The 22273-nt window shown below is 58.0% G+C and overlaps 1 protein-coding gene across 1 annotated transcript in view; it reads left to right on the forward strand.

Moving 5' to 3' along the window:
* NPTN (neuroplastin) overlaps positions 1-22273 on the forward strand; it is a 90393-nt gene that overhangs the window by 24617 nt on the left and 43503 nt on the right. The window contains exons 2-3 of the mRNA XM_068144281.1: positions 14087-14434; positions 21259-21427. Coding sequence (XP_068000382.1) covers positions 14087-14434; positions 21259-21427 — 517 coding nt within the window. The remainder of the gene's footprint in view (positions 1-14086; positions 14435-21258; positions 21428-22273) is intronic.

The raw sequence follows: 22273 nt of genomic DNA on the forward strand, positions 1-22273 counted from the left end.
TCTTTGGATCATCTCCCTGGTCCCTGGACCCACTCAGAGCAGGTCTGTGCCCTCCTTGTGCTGGGGGCTCCAGAGCTGGCCTCAGCAGTGCAGGCAGGTACAGAGCAGGGCAGAGTGGGAGCATCACCTCCCTCATCCTGGCTTTAGCAGAGGTGACCACTGGGAAGGAAGCCAACATAACTGAGGCTGCCTTGCCCCCTCCTGAAGGAGGGAAAGGTGCACTGCTGTGCCAGACTGCTGCTCTCCTGCCCCCACAAAGGACATCACCCCATGAGCACCCTGCAGGGAGGGGGAAGGTGGTGCTCATCAGCCAGGGGCCAGGCTAAGGTACTGCCTGGGTTTTCAGAGCCTTGGGGGATGGATGCTGGGGGAGAGTGAAGAGGGGACAGGAGGAGAGCAGCTCCCTGCTGGAGTTCTGCTGAGGGTTCTGATGCCAGCTGGAAGGGACACTGCTGCCATGTGACAAAGAAGCTGCAGAGAGCTCTGAGGCCTTTGTGGGCTGCCCAGGTTCAGCTGTGCTTTGATCTATTAAATACTGGCCAAGGTGGTCCCCATCCACAGGAAGGCTTGGATGGAGGAACCTGGAAGCTCCAGGCCTGGCAGCCTGACCTCAGTGCCAGGGGAAGTGATGGAGCAGATCATCTTGGGGACAATATCTGTGCACCTGAAGGGTGGCCAAGGGCTCAGGCCCAGCCAGCATGGATTTAGGAGGGGCAGGTCCTGCATGACCAACCTGATCTCCTTCCATGCCCAGGGGACTGCCTGGTGGATGTGGGGCAGGCTGGGGATGGAGTCTGCCTGGGCTGCAGCAAGGCCTTTGCCACCATCCCCCACAGCAACCTCCTGGGCAAGCTGTCAGCCCCTGGCTGGGACAGCAGCTCTCTGAGCTGGGTTAGGAACTGGCTGCAGGCTGAGCCCAGAGAGTGGTGGTGAATGGTGCCACAGCCAGCTGGCAGCCAGGCACCAGTGGATCAGTGCTGGGCCCCAGCCTGGTTAATATCTTGATTGATGATCTGGAGGAGGGGATGGAGTCCATCAGCGGGAAATGTGCAGCTGACAGCAAGCTGGGGGCAGGAGTTGAGCTGTGAGAGGGTAGGAGAGCTCTGCAGAGGGACCTTGCCAGGCTGCACAGATGGCAGAGGCCAAGGGCAGGAGATTGAAGACATCCAAGTGCCAGGGGCTGCACTTTGGCCACAGCAACCCCAGGCAGTGCTGCAGGCTGGGGCCAGAGTGGCTGAGAGCAGCCAGGCAGAGAGGGAGCTGGGGGCAGTGGTGGAGAGCAGCTGAAGAGGAGGCAGCAGTGTGCCCAGGGGGCCAAGAAGGCCAAGGGCATCCTGGCCTGCAGCAGGCAGAGTGTGGCCAGCAGGAGCAGGGAGGTGATTGTGCCCTGGGCTCAGCACTGCTTAGGCCACAGCTTGAGTCCTGTGTCCAGCTCTGGGCTCCTCAGTTTCAGAAGGAGATTGAGAGACTTGAAGGTGTCCAGAGAAGGGCAAGGAGGCTGGGGAGGGGTCTGGAGCACAGCCCTGGGAGGAGAGGCTGAGGGAGCTGGGGTTGCTTAGCCTGCAGAAGAGGAGGCTCAGGGGAGACCTTCTTGCTCTCTGCAACTGCCTGCAGGGAGGTTGTCACCAGCTGGGGGTTGGTCTCTTGTGCCAGGCAGGCAAGCAGCCCCAGAAGAAGAGAACACAGTCTGCAGCTGTGCCAGGGGAGCTTGAGGCTGGAGGGGAGGAGAAAGTTGTTGGCAGCAAGAGGAATTGGCCCTTGGGCTGTGCTGCCCAGGGGGGTGGTGGAGTCCCCATGGCTGGAGGTGTTGCAGAGGGGATTGGATGTGGCCCTTGGAGCCATGGCTGAGCTGTCAGGAGGTGCTGGGTGACAGCTTGGACTTGATCAGCTCTGAGGTCTCTTCCAACCTTGGTGATTCTGTGGAATCTTTCCAGCTGGCCCTTGGCTTTGTCTCCTTTCCTGATGCTGTCCCCTGCAGCTCCAGCCATGCTTTGGGCCCTTGGCTCCTGTTCTGGGGACCAGAGCTCTGGTAGCAGCAGGTTGTCCCCTAGCCAGGACAAGCCCAGCACTCCAGGAGGGGGTGGCTTGTTTGCACTTGGCTCTTCCCCTTTTGGGCCTTGAGAAGTGCAGGGCTGCTCTCAAGCTGCTGTGCTGTGGTGGGGTTGCCTGGTTCTCTGAGGCCTGTGGTGGGGAGGCTGGGCTTTGCTTTCCCTTTGCAGAGCCCACAGCTCTGGGGCAAGCTGGGAGGGTTCTTCAGTCCTGAAGAAATCAACATGCATGATCCAGAGCAGCACTTAGGAGAGAGACACAAGGGCAGCCCAATGAAGGGAGCTGAGGGAAAGCTTCAAGCCTAAGGTCTGGGTCTGGTGGCAGAGCTTCACAGAATTAGAGACTCACTGAGGCTGAGGAGGCCTCCAAGGTCATGGAGTTCAACTGCTCCACCTCTTTGAAGTCACCACTAAGCCATCTCCCTCTGCACCATCTCTGGGTGTTTCCTGAGCCCTGCCAGGGGTGGTGACCCCACTGCTGCCCCAGGCAGCCTGCTCCACAGCCTGACCACTCCTCCAGGGAAGAGGCTTCTTCTGAGCTCCAACCTCAACCTCCCCTGCCACAACCTGTGACCATTTCCTCTCATCACATCTCATTGTCACTAGGGAGAAGTCTAACACTCCCTTCAAGCCAGCCTCCTTTCAGCTGTCTCTAGAGAGTGAGAAGCTCTCCCCTTGGCCTCCTTTTCTGCAGGCTGAACCATCTCATTTCCCTCAGCTGCTCCTCACAAGACTCAAACTCTGCTGTCCTTTGGCCTCAGGAGAGGAGGAATGCCCCACAAAGTAAAGACAGGCTCAGCCCAGGAGCTTCACCTTTCCTGAGAGAGAAGTCTGCTGCTTTGCCCCTGCCTGAAACCTTTCTTTCTTACAGTTAAATCCTTGTGGCTGGAAACATTCTTGAGGGGAAGCTCCATGTGGGTCACCTCTGGATGTTCTTCAGCTTGTGTCCTACTTCCAGCCTCTCCTCACAGCCCACTGTGCCCCTGGGCTTCACAGCCTCTCCCTTCCTGCTCTTTGCAGGCTGTTTCCAGGCCAGTCTCCTTGTGCTGGCTGCTGTGGATGGTCTCCTGAGTGTTTCAGCTGCAGTCCTCATGCATGAGTTGGCTTCAACCTGAGAGCAGTCAGGCTGCAGTGCCTGCATTTCCTTCCCAGCTGGCTGTTGCTCTCTTTGCTGGGGCTGCTGTGACCTCCCTTTCCCTGAGGCAGCCAGGTAGCTTGAGTTTGTTAAACCCTTTCCTGAGCCCAGACTCCAGCTTGGGAGGATCCATGTTCTCCCTTCTTGCTCCTCTGGGGCTCTTGTCCTTGCAGAAGTCAATCTTGGGTTAAATGTCAGCAGCCAAAGGATGCTGCAATCAATAGCCCAGAGCTGCCTGCAAGCCAGGGGGGGATTTTGTCAGGCAGTGCTTTCTCTGGGCTCAGACTGGTGGATTATTGATCTCTCTGTGTCACAATCCTATTCTGTGTGCCCATTGTAGCAGTTGGGAAGCTCCTTGGTGGTTGCATTACTGGGTTTAAGCCCTTGCCAGGGAGCTTCAGCCAAGGCAGGGCCCAAGCTGCTCTGCAGGCTTCAGGAGCTGCTCTAAAGGACAGCCAAATATTTCCACACACTTCTAATGGCAGCTCAGTGCCTGGCTGTGTGTGGTGGTTAATCCTGCAGCTTGACTAGCTCACAGCTTTTCTCCCCCTCCCAGCTGGGCTGGCCTGCCTTTCAGCAGGCATTTATTCCTAAGCTGGATTTACTGGCTCTGCCCCAGAGTGCAGCTTTTAACATCCAGAGTTTGCAGCCATGAGGAGCCCTGCTGCTGCTCCATGGACTTCATTAGGAGCTGCATCAGGAGAAGTGTGGCCAGCAGGGCAAGGGAGGCGATTCTCCCCCTCTGCTCAGCTCTGGGGAGACCCCACCTGGAGTACTGCCTCCAGTTCTGGAGCCCCTATGACAAGAGGGATCTGGAGGTGCTGGAAGGTGTCCAGAGCAGGGCCAGGAGGAGGAGCAGAGGGCTGGAGCTGCTCTGCTGTGAGGACAGACTGAAGGAGTTGGGGCTGTTCAGTCTGGAGAAGAGAAGGCTCCCAGGTGACCTCATTGTGGCCTTCCAGGATCTGAAGGGGGCTACAGGAAGGCTGGGGAGGGACTGCTCAGGATCTCAGGCAGTGATAGGACTAGGGGGAATGGAATGAAGCTGGAGGTGGGGAGATTGAGGCTGGAGGTGAGGAGGAAGTTCTTCCCCATGAGAGTGGTGAAGCCCTGGAATGGGTTGTGCAGGGAGGTGGTTGGGGCCCTGTCCCTGGAGGTGTTTAAGGCCAGGCTGGCTGAGGCTCTGGGCAGGCTGATCTAGTGTGGGGTGTCCCTGCCCATGGCAGGGGGGTTGGAACTAGATGATCCTTGTGGTCCCTTCCAACCCTGACTGATTCTGTGATACTATTAGGCCTGGGCAGAGCACTTACAGACTGCAGCAGGTTGGAAGGGGTCCTCAGAGGTCATCTTGTGCAGCCCCCTGTGGTCAGCAGGGACACCTCCAGCTGCATCAGGCTGCCCAGGGCCACAGCCTGTTTGACTTTGAAGCTTTCCAGGGACAGGGCCTCAACCACATCCCTGGGCAGCCTGCTCCAGCATTTCCCCACTCTCCCTGTGCAGAGCTTCCTCCTGATGTCAAGCTTTAATCTGCCCTGCTTCAGCTTCAAACCATTGCCCTTTTCCCATCACTTCCAGCTCTTCTGAGCAGTCCCTCCCCAGCCTTCCTGTAGATCCCCTTCAGATACTGTAGTGCTGCTCAAGGGCTCCCTGGAGCCTTCTCTGCTCCAGGCTGAGCAGCCCTAATGCTTTCAGCCTGTGTGGCCTCCTCTGGCCCTGCTCCAGCAGGTCCATGTCCTTCTTGTGCTGTGGGCTCCAGAGCTGGACATGGTACTCTGGTGAGGTCTCAGCAGAGCAGAGGGGCAGGGTCTCTCAATGTCCTTCTGAAACTGAGGAGCCCAGAACTGGACACAGGACTCAAGCTGTGGCCTAACCAATGCAGAGTACAGGGCACAATGACTTCCCTGCTCCTGCTGGCCACACTCTTCCTAATGCAGGCCAGGATGCCCTTGGCCCTCTTGGCTCCCTGGGCACACTGCTGGCTCCTGTTCAGCCAGCTGTCAATCAGCACCCCCAGGTCCCTCTCTGTTTGGCAGCTCTCAGCCACTCTGACCCCAGCCTGTAGCTCTGCATGGGGTTGCTGTGGCCAAAGTGCAGCCCCTGGCACTGGGACTTGTTGAATGCCATCCTGTTGGCCTCTGCCCATCTGTCCAGTCGGTTGAGGTCCCTCTGCAGAGCCCTTCTGCCCTCTGACTGACCAACATCTGCTCCCAGCTTGGTGTCAGCTGCAAACTTGCTGATGACTGACTCAATGCCCTCCTCCAGATCATCAATGAAGATGTTAAAGAGCACAGGGCCCAGCACTGATCCCTGGGGCACAGCACTGGTGCCTGGCTGCCAGCTGGCTGTGGCACCATTCACCACCACTCTCTGGGCTCAGCCTCCAGCCAGTTCCTAACCCAGCTCAGAGAGCTGCTGTCCCAGCCAGGGGCTGACAGCTTAGCCAGCAGTTTGCTGTGGGGGATGGTGGCAAAGGCCTTGCTGCAGTCCAGGCAGACCACATCCCTAGCCTGCCCCACATCCACCAGGCAGTCACCTGATCATAGAAGGAGATCAGGTTGGAGAGGCAGGAGCTGCCCTTCCTAAATCCATGCTGGCTGGACCTGAGCCCTTGGCCATCCTTCAGGTGCACAGTTATTGCCCCCAGGATGCTCTGCTCCATCACTTTCCCTGGCACTGAGGTCAGGCTGCCAGGCCTGGAGTTTCCAGGTTCCTCCATCCGACCCTTCTTGTGGATGGGGACCACACTGGCCAGTTTCAGTCACCTGGGACTGGGTCCCTGGGTGCCAGAGCACCTCCTCTGACTGGAATGGAATACAGCTGGCAGGACCATGAGCATCACAGCTGCAGCACCTGAAGGTGCTGGTTCCTGTGCTGTTTGGCATGAAGGACCCCCCTAAGGGGTCACAGAACTGGGGAAGGGTTGGGCTTGGAAGGGGCCTCTGGAGGTTGAGTCCAGCTGCCCTGCCACAGCAGGCTTACCCAGGGCAGCTCACCAGGGGGTGCACCCACAGCAGGCTGGAAAGGCTCCAGCTAAGGAGACTCCCCAGGCTCTGGGCAGCCTGCTCCAGGGCTCCAGCTCAGGAGACTCCCCAGCCCCTGGGCAGCCTGCTCCAGGGCTCCAGCTAAGCAGACTCCCCAGGCTCTGGGCAGCCTGCTCCAGGGCTCCAGCTCAGGAGACTCCCCAGGCTCTGGACAGCCTGCTCCAGGGCTCCAGCTCAGGAGACTCCCCAGCCTCTGGGCAGCCTGCTCCAGGGCTCCAGCTCAGGAGACTCCCCAGCCTCTGGGCAGCCTGCTCCAGGGCTCCAGCTCAGGAGACTCCCCAGGCTCTGGGCAGCCTGCTCCAGGGCTCCAGCTCAGGAGACTCCCCAGCCTCTGGACAGCCTGCTCCAGGGCTCCAGCTCAGGAGACTCCCCAGCCTCTGGGCAGCCTGCTCCAAGGCTCCAGCTAAGGAGACTCCCCAGCCTCTGGGCAGCCTGCTCCAGGGCTCCAGCAGCCTCACAGGAAAGAAGCTTCTCCTGGGGTTGAGGTGGAGCCTCCTGTGCTCCAGCTTGTGCCCCCTGCTCCTTGGCCTCCCCCTGAGCCTGGCCCCTCCACGTTGGCACCCTTACCCCTCAGGGCTTTGCAGCCCTCAGTGAGGTTTCCTCTCAGCCTTCTTTTCTGCAGGCTGAACAGCCCCAGGTCTCTCTTTCTTCCTAGAGGGATGTTCCAGTCCCTTGGACTTGTCTGCTACTCCTCATAGGTCTCTGTGATCTTTAAGCAGGATCTGTAGATCCTTCCCCTACCCCCCTCAGAGCCATGACCTCTGGGAGCTGAAGTTCTCCTCTCCTGTCTTGGGCAGGGCTGACCCTTCCAAAGCAGGAGCTGAAAGTGATTCTTGCAGCTTCCACTTGGGAAATGAGGCAGCCAGGAGCTACAAATAAGGGCAGCTTTGGGCTTTCAGCTGGCTCTGGTAGAATCACTCAGCCAAACCTTGCCCTCTGGCCTTGCTCTCTGCTTTGATTCATGTTTCCCCTTCTGGTGTCTGTGGAACTGTGCAGAGCATGGGAGGAACAAAGCAGCCAGTGCTTGGAAAAGACCAAGTAAGGAAAGTTGGGCTCTGGAAGCCTCTGCTGTTGAGCAGTGAGATCTGGGGAGTGTCATCCTCTGTTTGCCTCTGAACCCTGGTGGAAACCATTGACTGTTGCCAGCAAGCAGCAGCACTTCAGCTCCAGCCCCATCTGGTGCCCCAGGAGCAGCCCCTGCAGCCTTTGTCTGCTTGGTCCTAGCAGCTCTCTGCTCTTCTTGCAGCTGCTGGCTGGGGCTGTGAGGGGGAAGTGGCCCTCTGGCAGCCTCTGGCAGGTGTGGAGCAGCTGGAAGCATCTCTGCTTCCTGATGCTGTTTGATGTGTTTGCCTGAAAGTGCAAGACTTTGACCCAGCCCTGTGTGTGGAGCTCCCAGGACCTGTGTGTGGAGGTTTCAGACCCCAGCCCTGTGTGTGGAGCTTCCAGGACCCCCCAGCCCTGTGTGTGGAACTTCCAGGTCCCCCCAGCCCTGTGTGTGGAGCTTCCAGGACCCCCCAGCCCTGTGTGTGGAGCTCCCAGAACCCCCCAGCCCTGTGTGTGGAGCTTTCAGTCCCCCAGCCCTGTGTGTGGAGCTTTCTGTCCCCCCAGCCCTGTGTGTGGAGCTTCCAGGTCCCCCCAGCCCTGTGTGTGGAGCTTTCAGTCCCCCAGCCCTGTGTGTGGAGCTTCCAGGACCCCCCAGCCCTGTGTGTGGAGCTCCCAGGACCCCCCAGCCCTGTGTGTGGAGCTGCACAGGTCTCACTGCCTGCTCCAGGGAGGCTCTTCCTACCCCCTGCATTCCCCTGGGCCCATCCAGGGTTTGGTTCCAGCCTGCAGTGCCTTTCCCAAGATCACTTCTGTCCCTTGGAAGGAGTTAGGGGGGCACCAGATCCAGGCTGTGGTTTTCAGTTTGCCATCCTTTCTCTGGTCAGTGGTGCCCAGTGGCAGGGCAAGGAGCAGCAGGCACGGACTGGAACCCATCTGAACAGGAGGAGAAGCCTCAGGGGGGAGCTCCTCAGTGCTCAGCAAGAGCTAAAAGGTGAGGGGCAAGAAGGTGTGGGCAGGCTCTGGTCAGTGGTGCCCAGGACAAGGGATAATGGGCACAAACTAGACCCCAAGAGGCTCCATCTGAACAGGAGGAGAAAGTTGTTTGCTGTGAAGGTGCTGGAGGCCTGGGGCAGGCTGCCCAGGGAGGCTGTGGAGTCTCCTGCTCTGGAGATTTCCCAGCCATGCCTGGCTGTGTCCCTGGGGCCTGCCCTGGGTGATGCTGCTCTGGCAGGGGGGGTGGAGGGGGTGACCTCCAGGGGTCCCTGCCAGCCCACACTGTGCTGTGGGGTTCTGGTTGCCCAGCCAAGTGTGGCACTGAGTGCTTCACAGTCTGAGGCACTGCCCTCCAGGGGGATTTGGAACTGCTGGGGAGGGAGGGTTTCAAACGTAAAAGGCAGGGCAGTTGGGCTGGAGAGCCCTTGTGGTGCAGCTGTCCAGGGCAGGCTTTCCAGATGATGTTCAGGCTTTGTGCAGGAAGTTCCCAATGCTGTCAAGAGCTTAACAAATGCAGGATCAGGTTCAGGGTCAGAGGCTTCGGCCAGCTCCTTTTATTCAGATTCCTGCAGCTCCTTCAAGAGGAGGATTTACAGGAAGGGCTTTTTGCACCCCACAGCTGTCTGCTGTGGGTCCCAGCAGCAGTGCAGCTCCCAGGCAGACTCCCCCATAGATCAATAGAGTGCTCTGGGTTAGAAGAGGCCTTAAAGATCATCTAGTCCAACCCCCCTGCCATGGGCTGGGACCTTGCTCCAGACCAGGTTGCTCAAGGCCACATCCAGCCTGGCCTTGAACACTCCCAGGCTTGGAGAGTCACAGAATCAGTAAGGTTGGGAAAGAGCTCAGAGCTCAGCAAGGCCAAGCTGTCACCCAGCACCTCCTGACAACTCAACCATGGCTCCAAGGGCTGCAACACCTCCAGCCATGGGGACTCCACCACCTCCCTGGGCAGCACAGCCCAAGGGCCAATTCCTCTTGCTGCCAACAACTTTCTCCTCCCCTCCAGCCTCAACCTCCCCTGGCACAGCTGCAGACTGTGTCCTCTTGTTCTGGGGCTGCTTGCCTGCCTGGCACAAGAGCCCAACCCCCAGCTGGCTCCAACCTCCCTGCAGGCAGTTGCAGAGAGCAAGAAGGTCTCCCCTGAGCCTCCTCTTCTGCAGGCTAAGCAAGCCCAGCTCCCTCAGCCTCTCCTCCCAGGGCTGTGCTCTCCAGAGCTGCTCAGGGCAGAAACCCTCCCAGCACAGAGCCTGCCTCAGAAGCCTCTCTGGTAGAGCAATGGTTTCCTAGCAGCCAGGCTGGCTGGAGGAGGAGGATGGAATTGCAGCTTGAGTGGTTTGGGTCAGCTGACCTTGTGCTGCAGGGGCTGGATTTCATGACAGGGGAAGTTGATCATTTAGTGGAACCTGTGGAAAGGGAGTCCTGTTCTGAGGAGCCTGCCTTCAGCTCCTGCCATCCCTTCAGCAGTGCTGTGGTGGAAGGCATGCAAGCAAGGAGCCCCAGCACCAGTGGGGAGAGGCAAGTCTGTGCTCCAGGCTGGCTCCACCTGTACTCAGCCCTGCTGAGCCCATACCTGAAATCCTGGGCTCAGTTTGGGGCCCCTCACTCTGAGAAGGGCATTGAGGGGCTGGAAGAGGTCCAGAGAAGGGCATCCAAGCTGGGGAACGGTCTGGAGAATAGGGAGGAGCAGCTGAGGGACCTGGGGATGTTCAGCCTGGAGAAGAGGAGGCTGAGAGGAGACCCTCTGGCTCTCTACAGTCCCTCAAAGGAGCTGTCTGGAGCACAGGGCTGGTGAGGAGCAGCTGGGGGGACTGAGGGGGGTTAGCCTGGAGGAGGCTGAAGGGAGACTTCATTGCTGTCCACAGCTCCCTGCCAGGAGGCTGCAGTCAGGGGCAGGTTGGTGGGGGGCAGGTTGGTGAGGGGCAGGGTGGTCTCTTCTCCCTAGTAACAAGCAGCAGGGCCAGAGGCAGTGGCCTCAGGGTGCCCCAGGGCAGGTGTAGGTTGGACATTGGGAGAAAACTCTTCTCTGAAAGGGTTCTGAAGTCCCTGGCACAGGCTGCCCCAGGAGGTGGTTGGATCCCCATCCCAGGAGGGGTTTCAGAGCTGCAGAGATGTGTTGCTGAGGGCCATGGGTCAGCCCCAGCTAGAGGGTGGTTGGGCTCCATGGTCCTAAAGGGCTTCTGCAGCCGCAGAGGGTCGGTGCCAGGCAGCCTGTGGCATCCACTGGAGATGGATGCTGGCCTCCCTGTCCAGTGTAAGCCTCTGTGGGAGAGCAGAGTCTTCCTCCTTCAGCATCCCTTGCAATGGGGCCAGTCCAGCAGAGCAAGATCAGAGGCATGGCTGCTGCAGCAGTGGGAGAAGAGTGTGATCCTCCCTAGCCTGGAGCAGCAGCGCTGCCTGCGGTGGCCAACAGCTCTCCTGGGCTGCTGTAGCCTTTCCTCCTCTGCAGCAGTGGGTTTGCTGCAGCACTGCTGCTGAGTGTTGGGTGTGGAGTAGGAGGCTTGGAGAATCCTTGTCAAGGGAGCTGGTGAGTGAGATGGAGATATTGCTGAGTGTTCTTGTGGCTGCGGTGTGCAGCTGCTGAGCAGTTGCTCTCCGGGCAGGACTGTGCTGGCTCTGGCTCTGGCTCTGCCCTGGAGAGGCAGAGCCCAGATGTGTATGTAGGGATTCACAGACTGCATTGGGTTGGAAGGGACCCTGGAAGGTCATCTTGTCCAACCCCTCTGCAGGGACACCTCCAACTAGAGCAGGCTGCCCAGGGCCACATCAGGTCTGATCTTGAATTGCCTCCAGGGACAGGGCCTCAAGCACATCCCTGGGCAATGTGGTCCAGGATTTCACTACCCTCACTGTGAAGAATTTGCTCCTGATGTCCAACCTAAATCTGCTCTGCTCCAGCATCAAGCCATTGCCCCTCTTATCACCACAGGCCCTTCTGAACACTCCCTCCCCAGCTCTCCTGGAGCCCCTTCAGCTACTGGAAGGCTGCTGTAAGTTCTTCCCAGAGCCTTCTCTCCTGCAGGCTGAACAGCCCCAACTCTCAGCCTGTCTTCATAGGAGAGGTTCTCCAGCCCTCTGATAACCTTTGTGGCCACCTCTGAGCCCACACCAGCAGGTCTGTGTCTCTCTTGTGCTGGGCACAGCCCTGCAGGTGAGGTCTCACCACAGTGGAGTGGCAGAGCCAGCTCTCTGCCTCTGCTGGCCACGGTGCTTTGGATGCAGCCCAGGAGGTGATTTGTCTTCTGGGCTGCAGCTTTAGTACCAACTTGCCATCTGATTCTCCCCCTGCAGCCCTTTGCTTCACTGCTTCATGGGGGGGGTGTGTGTGTGTGTGTGTGAGGGGAGCTCATCAGAAACCTCTCCCAAGGCTTTTTCAGTCCACTTTTCATTTTGTGGAGTCCCCTGAGTTGTCTTTCTCATCTTCCCCTTGAACTTGGGCCCTGAGCTCGAGGGATGAAAGATCAAGAGTTCTGTCAGCTGTGTGGCCCTCAGCTTGCTGCCCAGGGAGCTCTGCTGCCCAGGGAGCACAGCCCTGGGCTGGCTTTGGCTGCATAATCTGTCTCACCAGCTGCATCCTAATCTCCTCCTTTTCAGGGGGAGGGCTTGGGGGGGGGGGCAGATACTAGCTTTGTGTTCAATAGATCCCTTTGAGAATAGGATTGAGGGGCAATTTGGGATGTCTGTGCTCTTGGCAGGGCTCTGGAGCTGGTGAGTACTGAAGGATTTCCTGCTGTCATGAGGATGTTTTGGCCTGAGCACCAGTGTCAGCACGACATCCCCCTGCAGAAGGCACAAATCCTGTGGGCTGCTGGAGCAGCTTCGGTGCTGTTCCTTTCCTAGCTAGTGAATCACTCTCTGGGCCTGCCTGTGTGGACCCCACTGCAACTCCCTGGACCTTAGCAGCTTGGGAGGCTCCTGGGGCTGTGGTGATCCAGCCACTTCAGGAAAGTAGGCCACTTGTGTCTTAGGGAATTCCCTGCCTCCCGAGTGCCAAGCAGATGGAAGAAGAGGTCCAAGCAGAGTTCAGAGGTGGAAGGGCAGCAGGCTGGGCTTTTATTCTGAGTTTTTGTGCTCCTCCTGTAGGCAGCTCATATAAAACTCCTCAGAGGGAAAGACATCTGGCCATGATCACACTTAACACCAACTGCAAGGTCCACCCCACTGAAACAGCCTTGGCAGCCCCTCAGAGTGTCCTGGGGCTTGGGCGGTACCTCCCAGCTGCTGTGTGTTGCAGCCTGGAGCTTCCCAAGAACGTCTGCCCCCAGAGCAGCAAGCACAGCACTGTGTGCTGTGAATCACAGAATCCTTTAGGTGGGAAGAGACCTTTCAGGCCCAGCCATTAACCCAGCACTGCCAGGTCACCACTGAACCACCTCTCAGCACCACATCGATGTGAGGAGAAGCTCCTTTCCAGAGAGGGTGCTGGAGCCCTGCAGCAGGCTGCCCCGAGGGGCTGTGGAGTCTCCTCCTCTGCAGACTCTCAAACCCCACCTGGATGCCTTCCTTTGTGGACTACCCTGGGTGAGCCTGCTCTGGCAGGGGGCATGGACTTGATGATCTCTGGTGGTGCCTTCCAAGCTCTAATGTACTGTGGTACATGACTGAAGCCTTTCCAAGGATGGGGGACTCCACCAGTGCCCTGGGCAACCGATTTGCCAGGCTGATTCACAACCCCTTGAAATTGCTCTTAAGATCCAGCCTGCACCTTCCCTGGCACCCACGAAGCTGTGCCTCCCAGGGGAGCATTCTGCTCTCCAGCTACCACCCTTCATAGAATCAGTAAGGTTGGAAGAGACCTCAGAGCTGAGCAAGTCCAAGCTGTCACCCAGCACCTCCTGACAACTCAACCATGGCTCCAAGGGCCACATCCAATCCCCTCTGCAACACCTCCAGCCATGGGGACTCCACCACCTCCCTGGGCAGCACAGCCCAAGGGCCAATTCCTCTTGCTGCCAACAACTTTCTCCTCCCCTCCAGCCTCAACCTCCCCTGGCACAGCTGCAGACTGTGTCCTCTTCTTCTGGGGCTGCTTGCCTGCCTGGCACAAGAGACCAACCCCCAGCTGGTGACAACCTCCCTGCAGGCAGTTGCAGAGAGCAAGAAGGTCTCCCCTGAGCCTCCTCTTCTGCAGGCTAAGCAAGCCCAGCTCCCTCAGCCTCTCCTCCCAGGGCTGTGCTCCAGACCCCTCCCCAGCCTCCTTGCCCTTCTCTGGACACCTTCAAGCCTCTCAATCTCCTTCTTCAGTTGAGAATCAGACTCCCAGTTCCTACTTCTGCCTTTGGGGATATCTCCTCCCAGCCTCCCAGCTCATTGCTGCCAACCGCCCAGTACCTGAGGGGGGCTGCAGGAGAGCTGGGGAGGGGCTTTTGGCAAGGGCTTGGGGTGCCAGGATGAGGGGGCAATGGCTTTGAGCTGGGAGAGGAGAGACTGAGACTGGAGATGAGGAGGAAATGCTTTCCAGTGAGGGTGGTGAGACCCTGGCACAGCATGAGACTGTGTCCTCTTGTTCTGGGGCTGCTTGCCTGCCTGGGAGCAGAGACCAACCCCCAGCTGGCTCCAACCTCCCTGCAGGGGAGGTCCCCCCTGAGCCTCCTCCTCTCCAGGCTGAGCAGCACCTCCCCGGGCAGCACATTCCAATGGCTGATGACTCTTTCCTGCCCCGGTGCTGCTCGGCGTTGGGCTTTGTTGACTGGAAGCTGTCTGGCAGTGGGTGCTGATGTCTCACCTAACTCTTTTGTTCCCTGCCCCCTCACTGCTCTGCTCTCTTGCCGAGATCTCCGTTGTTTTCTGCCGCTCTGTCACTGCGTTTCTGCTGCCCCTTCCCTCTCTAGCCGGGTTTGTCAAGTCGCCCATGTCAGAAACTAGACTCACGGGGGACGCCTTTGAACTGTACTGTGATGTGGTTGGGAACCCCACTCCAGAGATCCAGTGGTGGTATGCTGAAGTCAACCGGGCCGAGTCTTTCAAACAGCTGTGGGACGGGGCTCGGAAGCGCCGCGTCACCATTAACACAGCCTACGGGGCCAATGGGGTGAGCGTGCTGCGAGTAACTCGCCTCACCCTGGAAGACTCGGGCACGTACGAGTGCAGGGCCAGCAACGACCCCAGGAGGAATGACTTGAGGCAAAACCCCTCCATAACGTGGATCCGAGCCCAGGCTACTATAAGCGTCCTGCAGAGTGAGTCTCCGGCACCTTTACGCAGTAGTTGGTTCTGTCGTAGCTAGAGGCGGTCCTAGTGACCCTCCCCCTCCTCCTTGCCCACCACACCACCCCCCTCTGCTACCTTCTCCTGCTGTTTTCTGCCCCTCTGCCTGTAGTGCTGTGGTTGTCTGCCCTCTCTTGTCTCCTTTCCTTAGGATCCAAGGCTTGGGGGGGGAGGGGGTGTGTGAAAGCAAAACCTCTTCCGGATCTGGGTTTGTGGCTCCTGTGTGCACAAGCCCCGGGGGCGGATCTGTGTTTCCTCCCTGCCCCTCTTTAGCTCTGTAGTGGCTTTCCTAGTGTCAGCTTCTCCACGAGTGCCTTTGTGTTTTGATTTCTCTCTTCTTGCCAGGTCTAACCATTTTGGTTTCTTTTTTCCACCCCCACCCCCCCTTTAATTTCTTCTGCTCTCCTGGAGTTCCTCCGAGTGCCTTCTCCCAGGAGCTTCTGGCTGCGTCCACGCTGCTGGACAGATCCTTCCCTTGCCCCTTGGGATGTTTGGGTTTTGCCATCCAGTCGTAGTGTTCCTGCCCCTTTCTGAGCAGCAGCTTGCTCCTAATGAGTTCTCTGATGCAGCAGCACTGAACTGATGCAGCTATTCTTAATCCAGCCCATGAAAAGGGGGGTGGGGGGAGGGGGGAAATATTCTGCCCTCGGTGCTGGGCTGATCACTTGAGCTAAAGGACTTCCACCTGAGAATGCAACTTTTGGCAGCAGCCAAGCTTGCCAAAGCAGAGGATGTTGTTGAGCCAGGATTGCTTTTTGTTCTTTGTTACAAGACCTCTGCTCTGAAAGCAGTCCCAGGCAAGCTGGGACATGTGTGTCATCAGAGGATGGTTTGAGGTGGAAGGGGCCTTGGAGATCATCCAGTTCCAGCTCCCCTGGCATTGGCAGGAGTCTGCAGATTCATAGAATGGGTTGGGTTGGAAGGGACCTTAAAGATCCTCCAGTCCCAACCCCCTGCCATGGGCAGGGACACCTCCCACCAGCCCAGGTTGCTCAAAGCCTCATCTAACCTGGCCTGGAACCCCTCCAGGGAGGGGGCAGCCACAGCCTCCCTGGGCGGCCTGTGCCTCACTGCCAAGAATTTGTTCCTCCTCTCCAGTCTCAGTCTCCCTTCCTTAGAGGGAAGAGCCTTGGGCTCTGGGTACAGGAGAACCCTGGTGCATTTTGGGGAAGATGCCCAACTCCTGCAGCTGCTAACAGGGTAAACCTCTAAGGAGTTATAGGTAGAGTGAGTCAAATTTACACCATGAGCCTGGAGGTAGAGGAGAACTTGCTGTCTCAGTGATTCCTGAGGGTCCTGAGGGAGCAGAACCCAGCTGCTGCCCTGCCGTTCTGCTCTGTGCCACCTCCAGCTCCGGCTGGCTGCAGACGTGTCCAGCTCTGTACTTCTGTCTTGGTTATGGGCTTGGATACCTGGCCCAAAAGGCACCCCCAGAACAATCCCTAAAGCCTGCAGTCAGCTCTGCTGGATCAGAGAGCTTCCCTCTGGAGAATGGAAACGGCGTTGCTCAGGTGTGGGAAAAATAGGTGGTGGACACGGCTGGCAGTGTGGTGGTTCGACTCAAACCTGCTCAGCTGCCAGCCCTGGTGCTCCACTCCTGCTCTGTCCTTTCAGCTCCCAAAGGCCTCAGGCTGGCAGCTCACCTGCATGACCCCTGGCAGCGAGAGTGACTGCAGGAGGTGCTGCTGCCTTAAAGCTCCAAGCAGTGGCTGCTAGGAATTCATGCCTCCTACGCATCCCCTCTGCCCTCCTTAGGCCCTTTAGTTCCTCTTGGAGTGTGGTAAGCCTGTGGTGGTGCTGTGCTTGTCTCCAGTCAGTTGTAGTCACCTTGCTGAGCCAGAACATCCTTTCCAGGCCCCAGGTTTGGGAATGGACTCCTGGGAAGACGTCTCCATCTGGAAAGGATTGTGTTTTTTTCCCCATCTGTCTCAGACTCTTGCTACTAACCTGCTCCAGGGACTGAAGTTTAACCTTTCCTCTTCCTCCCCAGCCAACATCATCTCCGGTGTGCCTTGTGCCCAGCATCCTTCTGTGTTTCTCAGGGAGTGTGGGGGAAGTGTTGAACCAAACACTTGGGCACCTTTACTCTAAGATACTCTCTGTGTGTGTGTGTGTGTGTGAGAGAGAGAGAGGTCTGACCAGGACACACAGCAGGTGGGTATCAACCTGCTGCATGACCACGGAGACACAAAGGGGCTCGGGGGGAGCAGGTTTTGCCAGCCAGCCCCGGAGGGGTGGAGACCAGTGGAAACATCTCCGTGTGCAGGGTTTGGCTTGGCAAGGGGGAGTTCCCTGCTTTAAAACGCGGTGGAGCTTTCCAGCCAGCAGTGAGCCTCGCCTGACATCGGCATCAAAGACCTCCAGAGGGCACTGACCTCTCTGTCACCCCCCTGTAAACCGCGGCCTGGCCTCCAACACCACAACTCCGCTGGGGCTCAGGGAGCTGGGCTTGGGGGAGGCAGTCAGCAGCCGCGGGGAGGGCTGCCGGCTGCTGCCTAACCTACCTAAAGGCTTTGACTTAAGAGTGCTCAGGCTGGGCTGGGACCTTTGTGGCTCTGTTGTGTGCCCGAGCTTCCGCTCCTTGCAGGTTGGGGTTTGCCTTTCACCTTCGGGCTGAGGCTTTTTTGGGGGGGGCGGGGGGGGCCCTAGAGGTAAGCTTTAGGTCGCGGCTTGGGTTTGGAGCTTGCTTTTCCTTGCTGGGTTTTTGCCTTCTTCAGGGCTTTTTGGGTTGGGGCTGGGGGGGGTTTGCAGGGGGGTTGCTGGTTCTGTGGGGAGAGTTGACCCCCAGGGGGATGTTTGGGGGGGTTGGGGTTTTAGCTTGGGGGGGTTGGGGGTTTAGCTTGGGGGGGTGTTGGGGTTTTAGCTTGGGGGGTTGAGGTCTTAGCTTTGGGGGGGTTGCAGTCTTAGCTTGGGGGGGGTTGGGTTTAGCTTTGGGGGGGTTGGGGGTTTAGCTTGGGGGGGTTGGGATTTTAGCTTGGAGGGTTGGGTTTTAGCTTGGGGGGGTTGGGGTTTTATCTTGGAGGGTTGGGTTTTAGCTTGGGGGGTTGGGGTTTTAGCTTGGGGGGTTTGGGGTTTTTACCTTGGGGGGGTTGGGGTTTTAGCTTTGGGGGGGTTGGGGTTTTAGCTTTGGGAGGGTTTGGGGTTTTTAGCTTGGGGGGGTTGGGGGTTTAGCTTTGGGGGGGTTAGGGTTTTAGCTTGGGGGGATTGGGGTTTTAGCTTGGGGGGGTTTGGGGTTTAGCTTGGGTTTGGGGTTTTAGCTGGGGGGGTTGAGGTTTAGCTTGGGGAGGTTGGGGTTTTAGCTTGGGGGAGTTGGGGTTTAGCCTTTTGGGGGGTTGGGGTTTTAGCTTGGGGGGGTTTGGGGTTTAGCCTTTTGGGGGGTTGGGGTTTTAGCTTGGGGGGGTTTGGGGTTTAGATTTGGGGGGGTTGGGGTTTAGCTTGGGGTGGTTGGGGTTTTAGCTTTGGGGGGGTTGGAGTTTAGCTTGGGGGAGTTGGGGTTTTAGCTTGGGGGGATTGGGTTTTAGTTTGGAGGGTTGGGGTTTAGATTTGGGGGGGTTTGGGGTTTTAGCTTGGGGGTTTGGGGTTGTAGCTTGGGGGGGTTGGGGGTTTAGCTTGGGGGGATTTGGGGTTTAGCTTTGGGGGGGGTTGGAGTTTTAGCTTTTTGGGGGGGTTGGGGTTTTAGCTTGGGGGGATTTTTTTTTTAGGTTTTTAGAGTCATAGCCTTATTAGGGGCTGGAAGGGAGCTCCAGGCTCAGCCAGCTCCAACCCCCTGCCATGCCCAGGGACACCTCACACCACAGCAGCTTGCTCACAGCCACCTCCAGCCTGGCTGCAAACACCTCCAGGCAGGAGGCTTCCACCACCTCCCTGGGCAGCCTGGGCCAGGCTCTCACCACCCTCCTGGCCAACAACTTCTTCCTCACAGCCAAGCTCAACCTCCCCACTTCTAGTGCTGCTCCAGCCCCCCCAGTCCTATCCCTCCCTGACACCCCAGAGCAGAGGGGCAGGATCCTCTCCCTCCACCTCTGCCAATGGGCACTGGCAGCTCAGCTGCCCTTGGCCTTCTGGGCTGCCAGTGCCCATTGCTGCCTCCCTGGCCCAGGCCTGATTCCTGCCCCCCTTCAGAGGTCTCCCAGACCCCTATCCCTCCCTCACACCCTCCAAAGTCCCTCCCCAGGTCTCTTGGAGCCCCCTGCAGATCCTGGGAGGCCACCAGAAGGTCTCCTGGGAGCCTTCTCCTCTCCAGCCTGCACAACCCCAACTCCCTCAGTCTGTCCCCAGCAGTCAGCTGGTTTTGTCCTGTCAGGAGTAGGTAGAGGGGTTTTTTCTGCCTGACTCTCTGGGCAGTAACCTTCAGTCCTTCCTTTTGGCCAGAGAAGTGTTTGATGTGATGAAAACAAAGCATTTCTGCTGGGTGTTGTCCACCTCCCCTCCTTCTGTGGCAGACAGTTGTGTTCCAAGTGCTTTACAGATGAATCTCCAAGAGGCTGCCTGCATCTGACTGAGGGTCTGCTCCAAATGTGGTACCTAAGAGAATGTTGCAGGGTTTCAGCCCTCTCACTTCCTGCTGACTGGTTAAAATAAGCCCCAGAGATGTTCAGCCCTGGCCACCCTCCTCACCCCCCTGCCCCTGGCAGAGCTGCTGCTGTGGGGGTGTGCTGGGTGCAGTGAGCAGCTGGCAGCAGCCTCCTCCTCGGGAGTTCACTTCCCCCTTGAAGGGATGAATCGAGGGCAGGGCTCCCAGCAGTGTTTCCAGGGCTATTTTTTGCAAGGGGCACAGTAAGACTTCTTCAGTTCCCTGTAAGCTCTCTTGTCCTGTGCTGAAGTATCACAGAATGGGCTGGGTTGGAAGGGAGCTCCAAAGCTCCTGCAGTCCAACCCCTGCTGCAGTCAGCAGGGACAGCCCCAGCTGGATCAGGCTGCCCAGAGCTCTGTTGAGCCTCACCTGGAATACCTGCAGGGAAGGGGCCCTCAACCAGCACCCTGTCCCCCCTCTTGGGTTGGGCTTTTTGGGTTTGAGCAATACTTGAAGCCAGCTGGGAGCCACAAGGCCTTCAGCAGAAGGCTCTGGGGCTTGGGTTTGGTTTCTCCCCAAGCTTGGGAAGAAATTTGTCTGCAGCTGCTCTGCAGAAACAAACAGCTCCTGCTGCCTGCCAAGGCTGAGGGATTGATCTGCACCATCTCACCAAGAGCTGTGCTGCTCACAGGCAAGGGCAGTGCCCTCCACTCCTGGAAGGCTTTCTCCTAGAAAACAAGAGGTGGATTTGCTGTCCCCAGGTCAGGTTGTGGCATGAAGCAGCTTGGTTGTGGCTTCAGTTCCTCCTGCAGCCAGCAGGCTGTGGAACTTGTGGCCTCTTTGTGCAGCAGGGCTCACCTATTGTTGTTTTCCTTTGTAAGCCTTTGTGTTTGAGGTGGCTTGAGGAATGAAACAGCTCCCAGCTCGCAGGTTGAGAGGCTGGCTGTACTTCTGCTGTTGGTACTAAGCCCAGAGGGCTGCTTTCAGCCACCCCTCAGCACACTTGTGCCTCAGTCACCCTGAGCACGTGCTGGAATTGCAGGCATCGAGGAAGTTGTGGTGTTTGACATACAGCCTGTGCACAGGATGCTCTCCTCAGAGACAGGAGGAGGCCCAGAAACCCTTCAATAAGGTTTGGCCAACTGTGTCCACCTCACACCCTCTGGAGGGAACTCTCTGTTCGATCCAGAGCATGGGCTCAGTTTAAGCCTCCAAGCAGGGAAACCAACAGGCACAGAAGTTGCTTGAGAATCACAGAATCAATCAGGTTGGGAGAGAGCTCAGAGCTGATCAAGTCCAAGCTGTCACCCAGCACCTCCTGACAACTCAACCATGGCTCCAAGGGCCACATCCAATCCCCTCTGCAACACCTCCAGCCATGGGGACTCCTCCCTGGGCAGCACAGCCCAAGGGCCAATTCCTCTTGCTGCCAACAACTTTCTCCTCCCCTCCAGCCTCAACCTCCCCTGGCACAGCTGCAGACTGTGTCCTCTTCTTCTGGGGCTGCTTGCCTGCCTGGCACAAGAGCCCAACCCCCAGCTGGCTCCAACCTCCCTGCAGGCAGTTGCAGAGAGCAAGAAGGTCTCCCCTGAGCCTCCTCTTCTGCAGGCTAAGCAAGCCCAGCTCCCTCAGCCTCTCCTCCCAGGGCTGTGCTCCAGACCCCTCCCCAGCCTCCTTGCCCTTCTCTGGACACCTTCAAGTCTCTCAATGTCCTTCTGAAACTGAGGAGCCCAGAGCTGGACACAGGACTCAAGCTGTGGCCTAAGCAGTGCTGAGCCCAGGGCACAATCACCTCCCTGCCAATATCCTGCGGTCCCAGGAGAAGCATGTTCCCATGCTGTAGGAGCACAGAGTTGTTTCAGGTGGATGAGGCCTCCAAGGCCAAGCCCCCTCAGACGTCCCAACGCGCTGGGTCCACAGGGTCCTTGAACACCTCCAGGGATGGGGACTCCACCACCTCCTTGGGCAGCCCCCTGCAGTGCCTGGTCAGTAGTGTGTAGCAGCTGCTGAGTGGTGGTGTGCAGGCACCTGTAGTGCTGTGCAGTGTGCAAACAACCCCTCTGAAAATCAATCTGCTTTTTCCCATCCAGAGCTGCTCCTCGGGGAGGTTGCTGCCCTCACCAGTGCTCAGCTGGTTCGCTGTGACTTTCTCTTGCTGTCTCCCAACTTAGTGCAGTGCCATTCCTCATGTAGTCTCTGTTCCCATCCCAGTGCCCCTCTGAGTGGTAGAGCAGCCTGGTGCAGCCAAGGCTGGTCGCTATTGAAGGTGGTGTTGTGTTTCAGAGCCCAGGATCAACGCCAGCGAGGACGTCGTCATCCACGTCTACGGCCCGGCCGTCACACTGCAGTGTAACCTCACCACCAGCCCCAGCCCCCTTTCTGCCAGCTACTGGGTGAAGAATGGAGAGGAGATCCCTGGCACTAGAAAATCTTCCAACACTACAGAATACAAGTAAGTCTCTTGGGAAGAGCCTTCCTGCTCTGCCAGGAGTGACCAGCCTGGCTGGAGATGGGCTTGGGGATGCTGGGGCTTGGGCAGCCCTGGCTTAGCTTTGCAGCGGGCAGACAAAATCAGCTGAGCTGCCTTGAGGGGGACCCACCAAAAGTGTGTCTGTGAGCAGTGTCAGAATGATCCTGGAGAAGCTGTTGTCTGCAGCTGTCCCAGCTAGATGATGGAACCAACAGCAACCTGCTGCAAGCTCCTCTTGTCAAGAGAAACTCATTTAGAATTGGTTAAGGTCAAGTGCAACCATTCCCTACCTCTGCCCTGGCCCTCAGCACCACATCGCTGCCTGTTTGAAACCCCTCCAGGCATGGGGACTCAACCACTGCCCTGGGCAGCCTGGGACAGGCTTTCAGAACCCTTTCAGTGAAGACTCTTCTCCTAATACCCAACCTGAACCTCCCCTGGTGCCCCTTGAGGCTGTTTCTTTTTGTCTTATCACTTGTTCCTCGGGAGCAAAGACCACCCTCCACCTGTCCCCAGCCTCCTTTCAGGGAGGCAGAGAGAGAGAAGATCCAGAGGGCAATTCACATCTTCTCTGGAGTGTCCTGGAGTGTGGCCACAGGCAGAGACAGTCAGCCTCCTTTTCTTTTCCTCTGAGCAGGTTGTGCAGTCTCTTGCTGCATGAAGATGGATTTGCAGCTGTAGGTTTTTATTGTGCAGGGAAATGCAGCACATAAATCACTGCTGGAATCCACGGGGTTAGTCCTTCTCTGGCCTTGGGAGATGAAGGATGATGTTGTCAGAGGTACTGCTGATGAGTTGTGAGAGCTCCAAGCCTGGCAGTGTTCCAGA

Source organism: Melanerpes formicivorus, unplaced genomic scaffold (genome assembly GCF_026170545.1).
Source record: "Melanerpes formicivorus ecotype bairdi unplaced genomic scaffold, bMelFor1.0.p_v2 SCAF_10, whole genome shotgun sequence".
In the NCBI taxonomy this organism is placed as follows: Eukaryota; Metazoa; Chordata; class Aves; order Piciformes; family Picidae; genus Melanerpes; species Melanerpes formicivorus.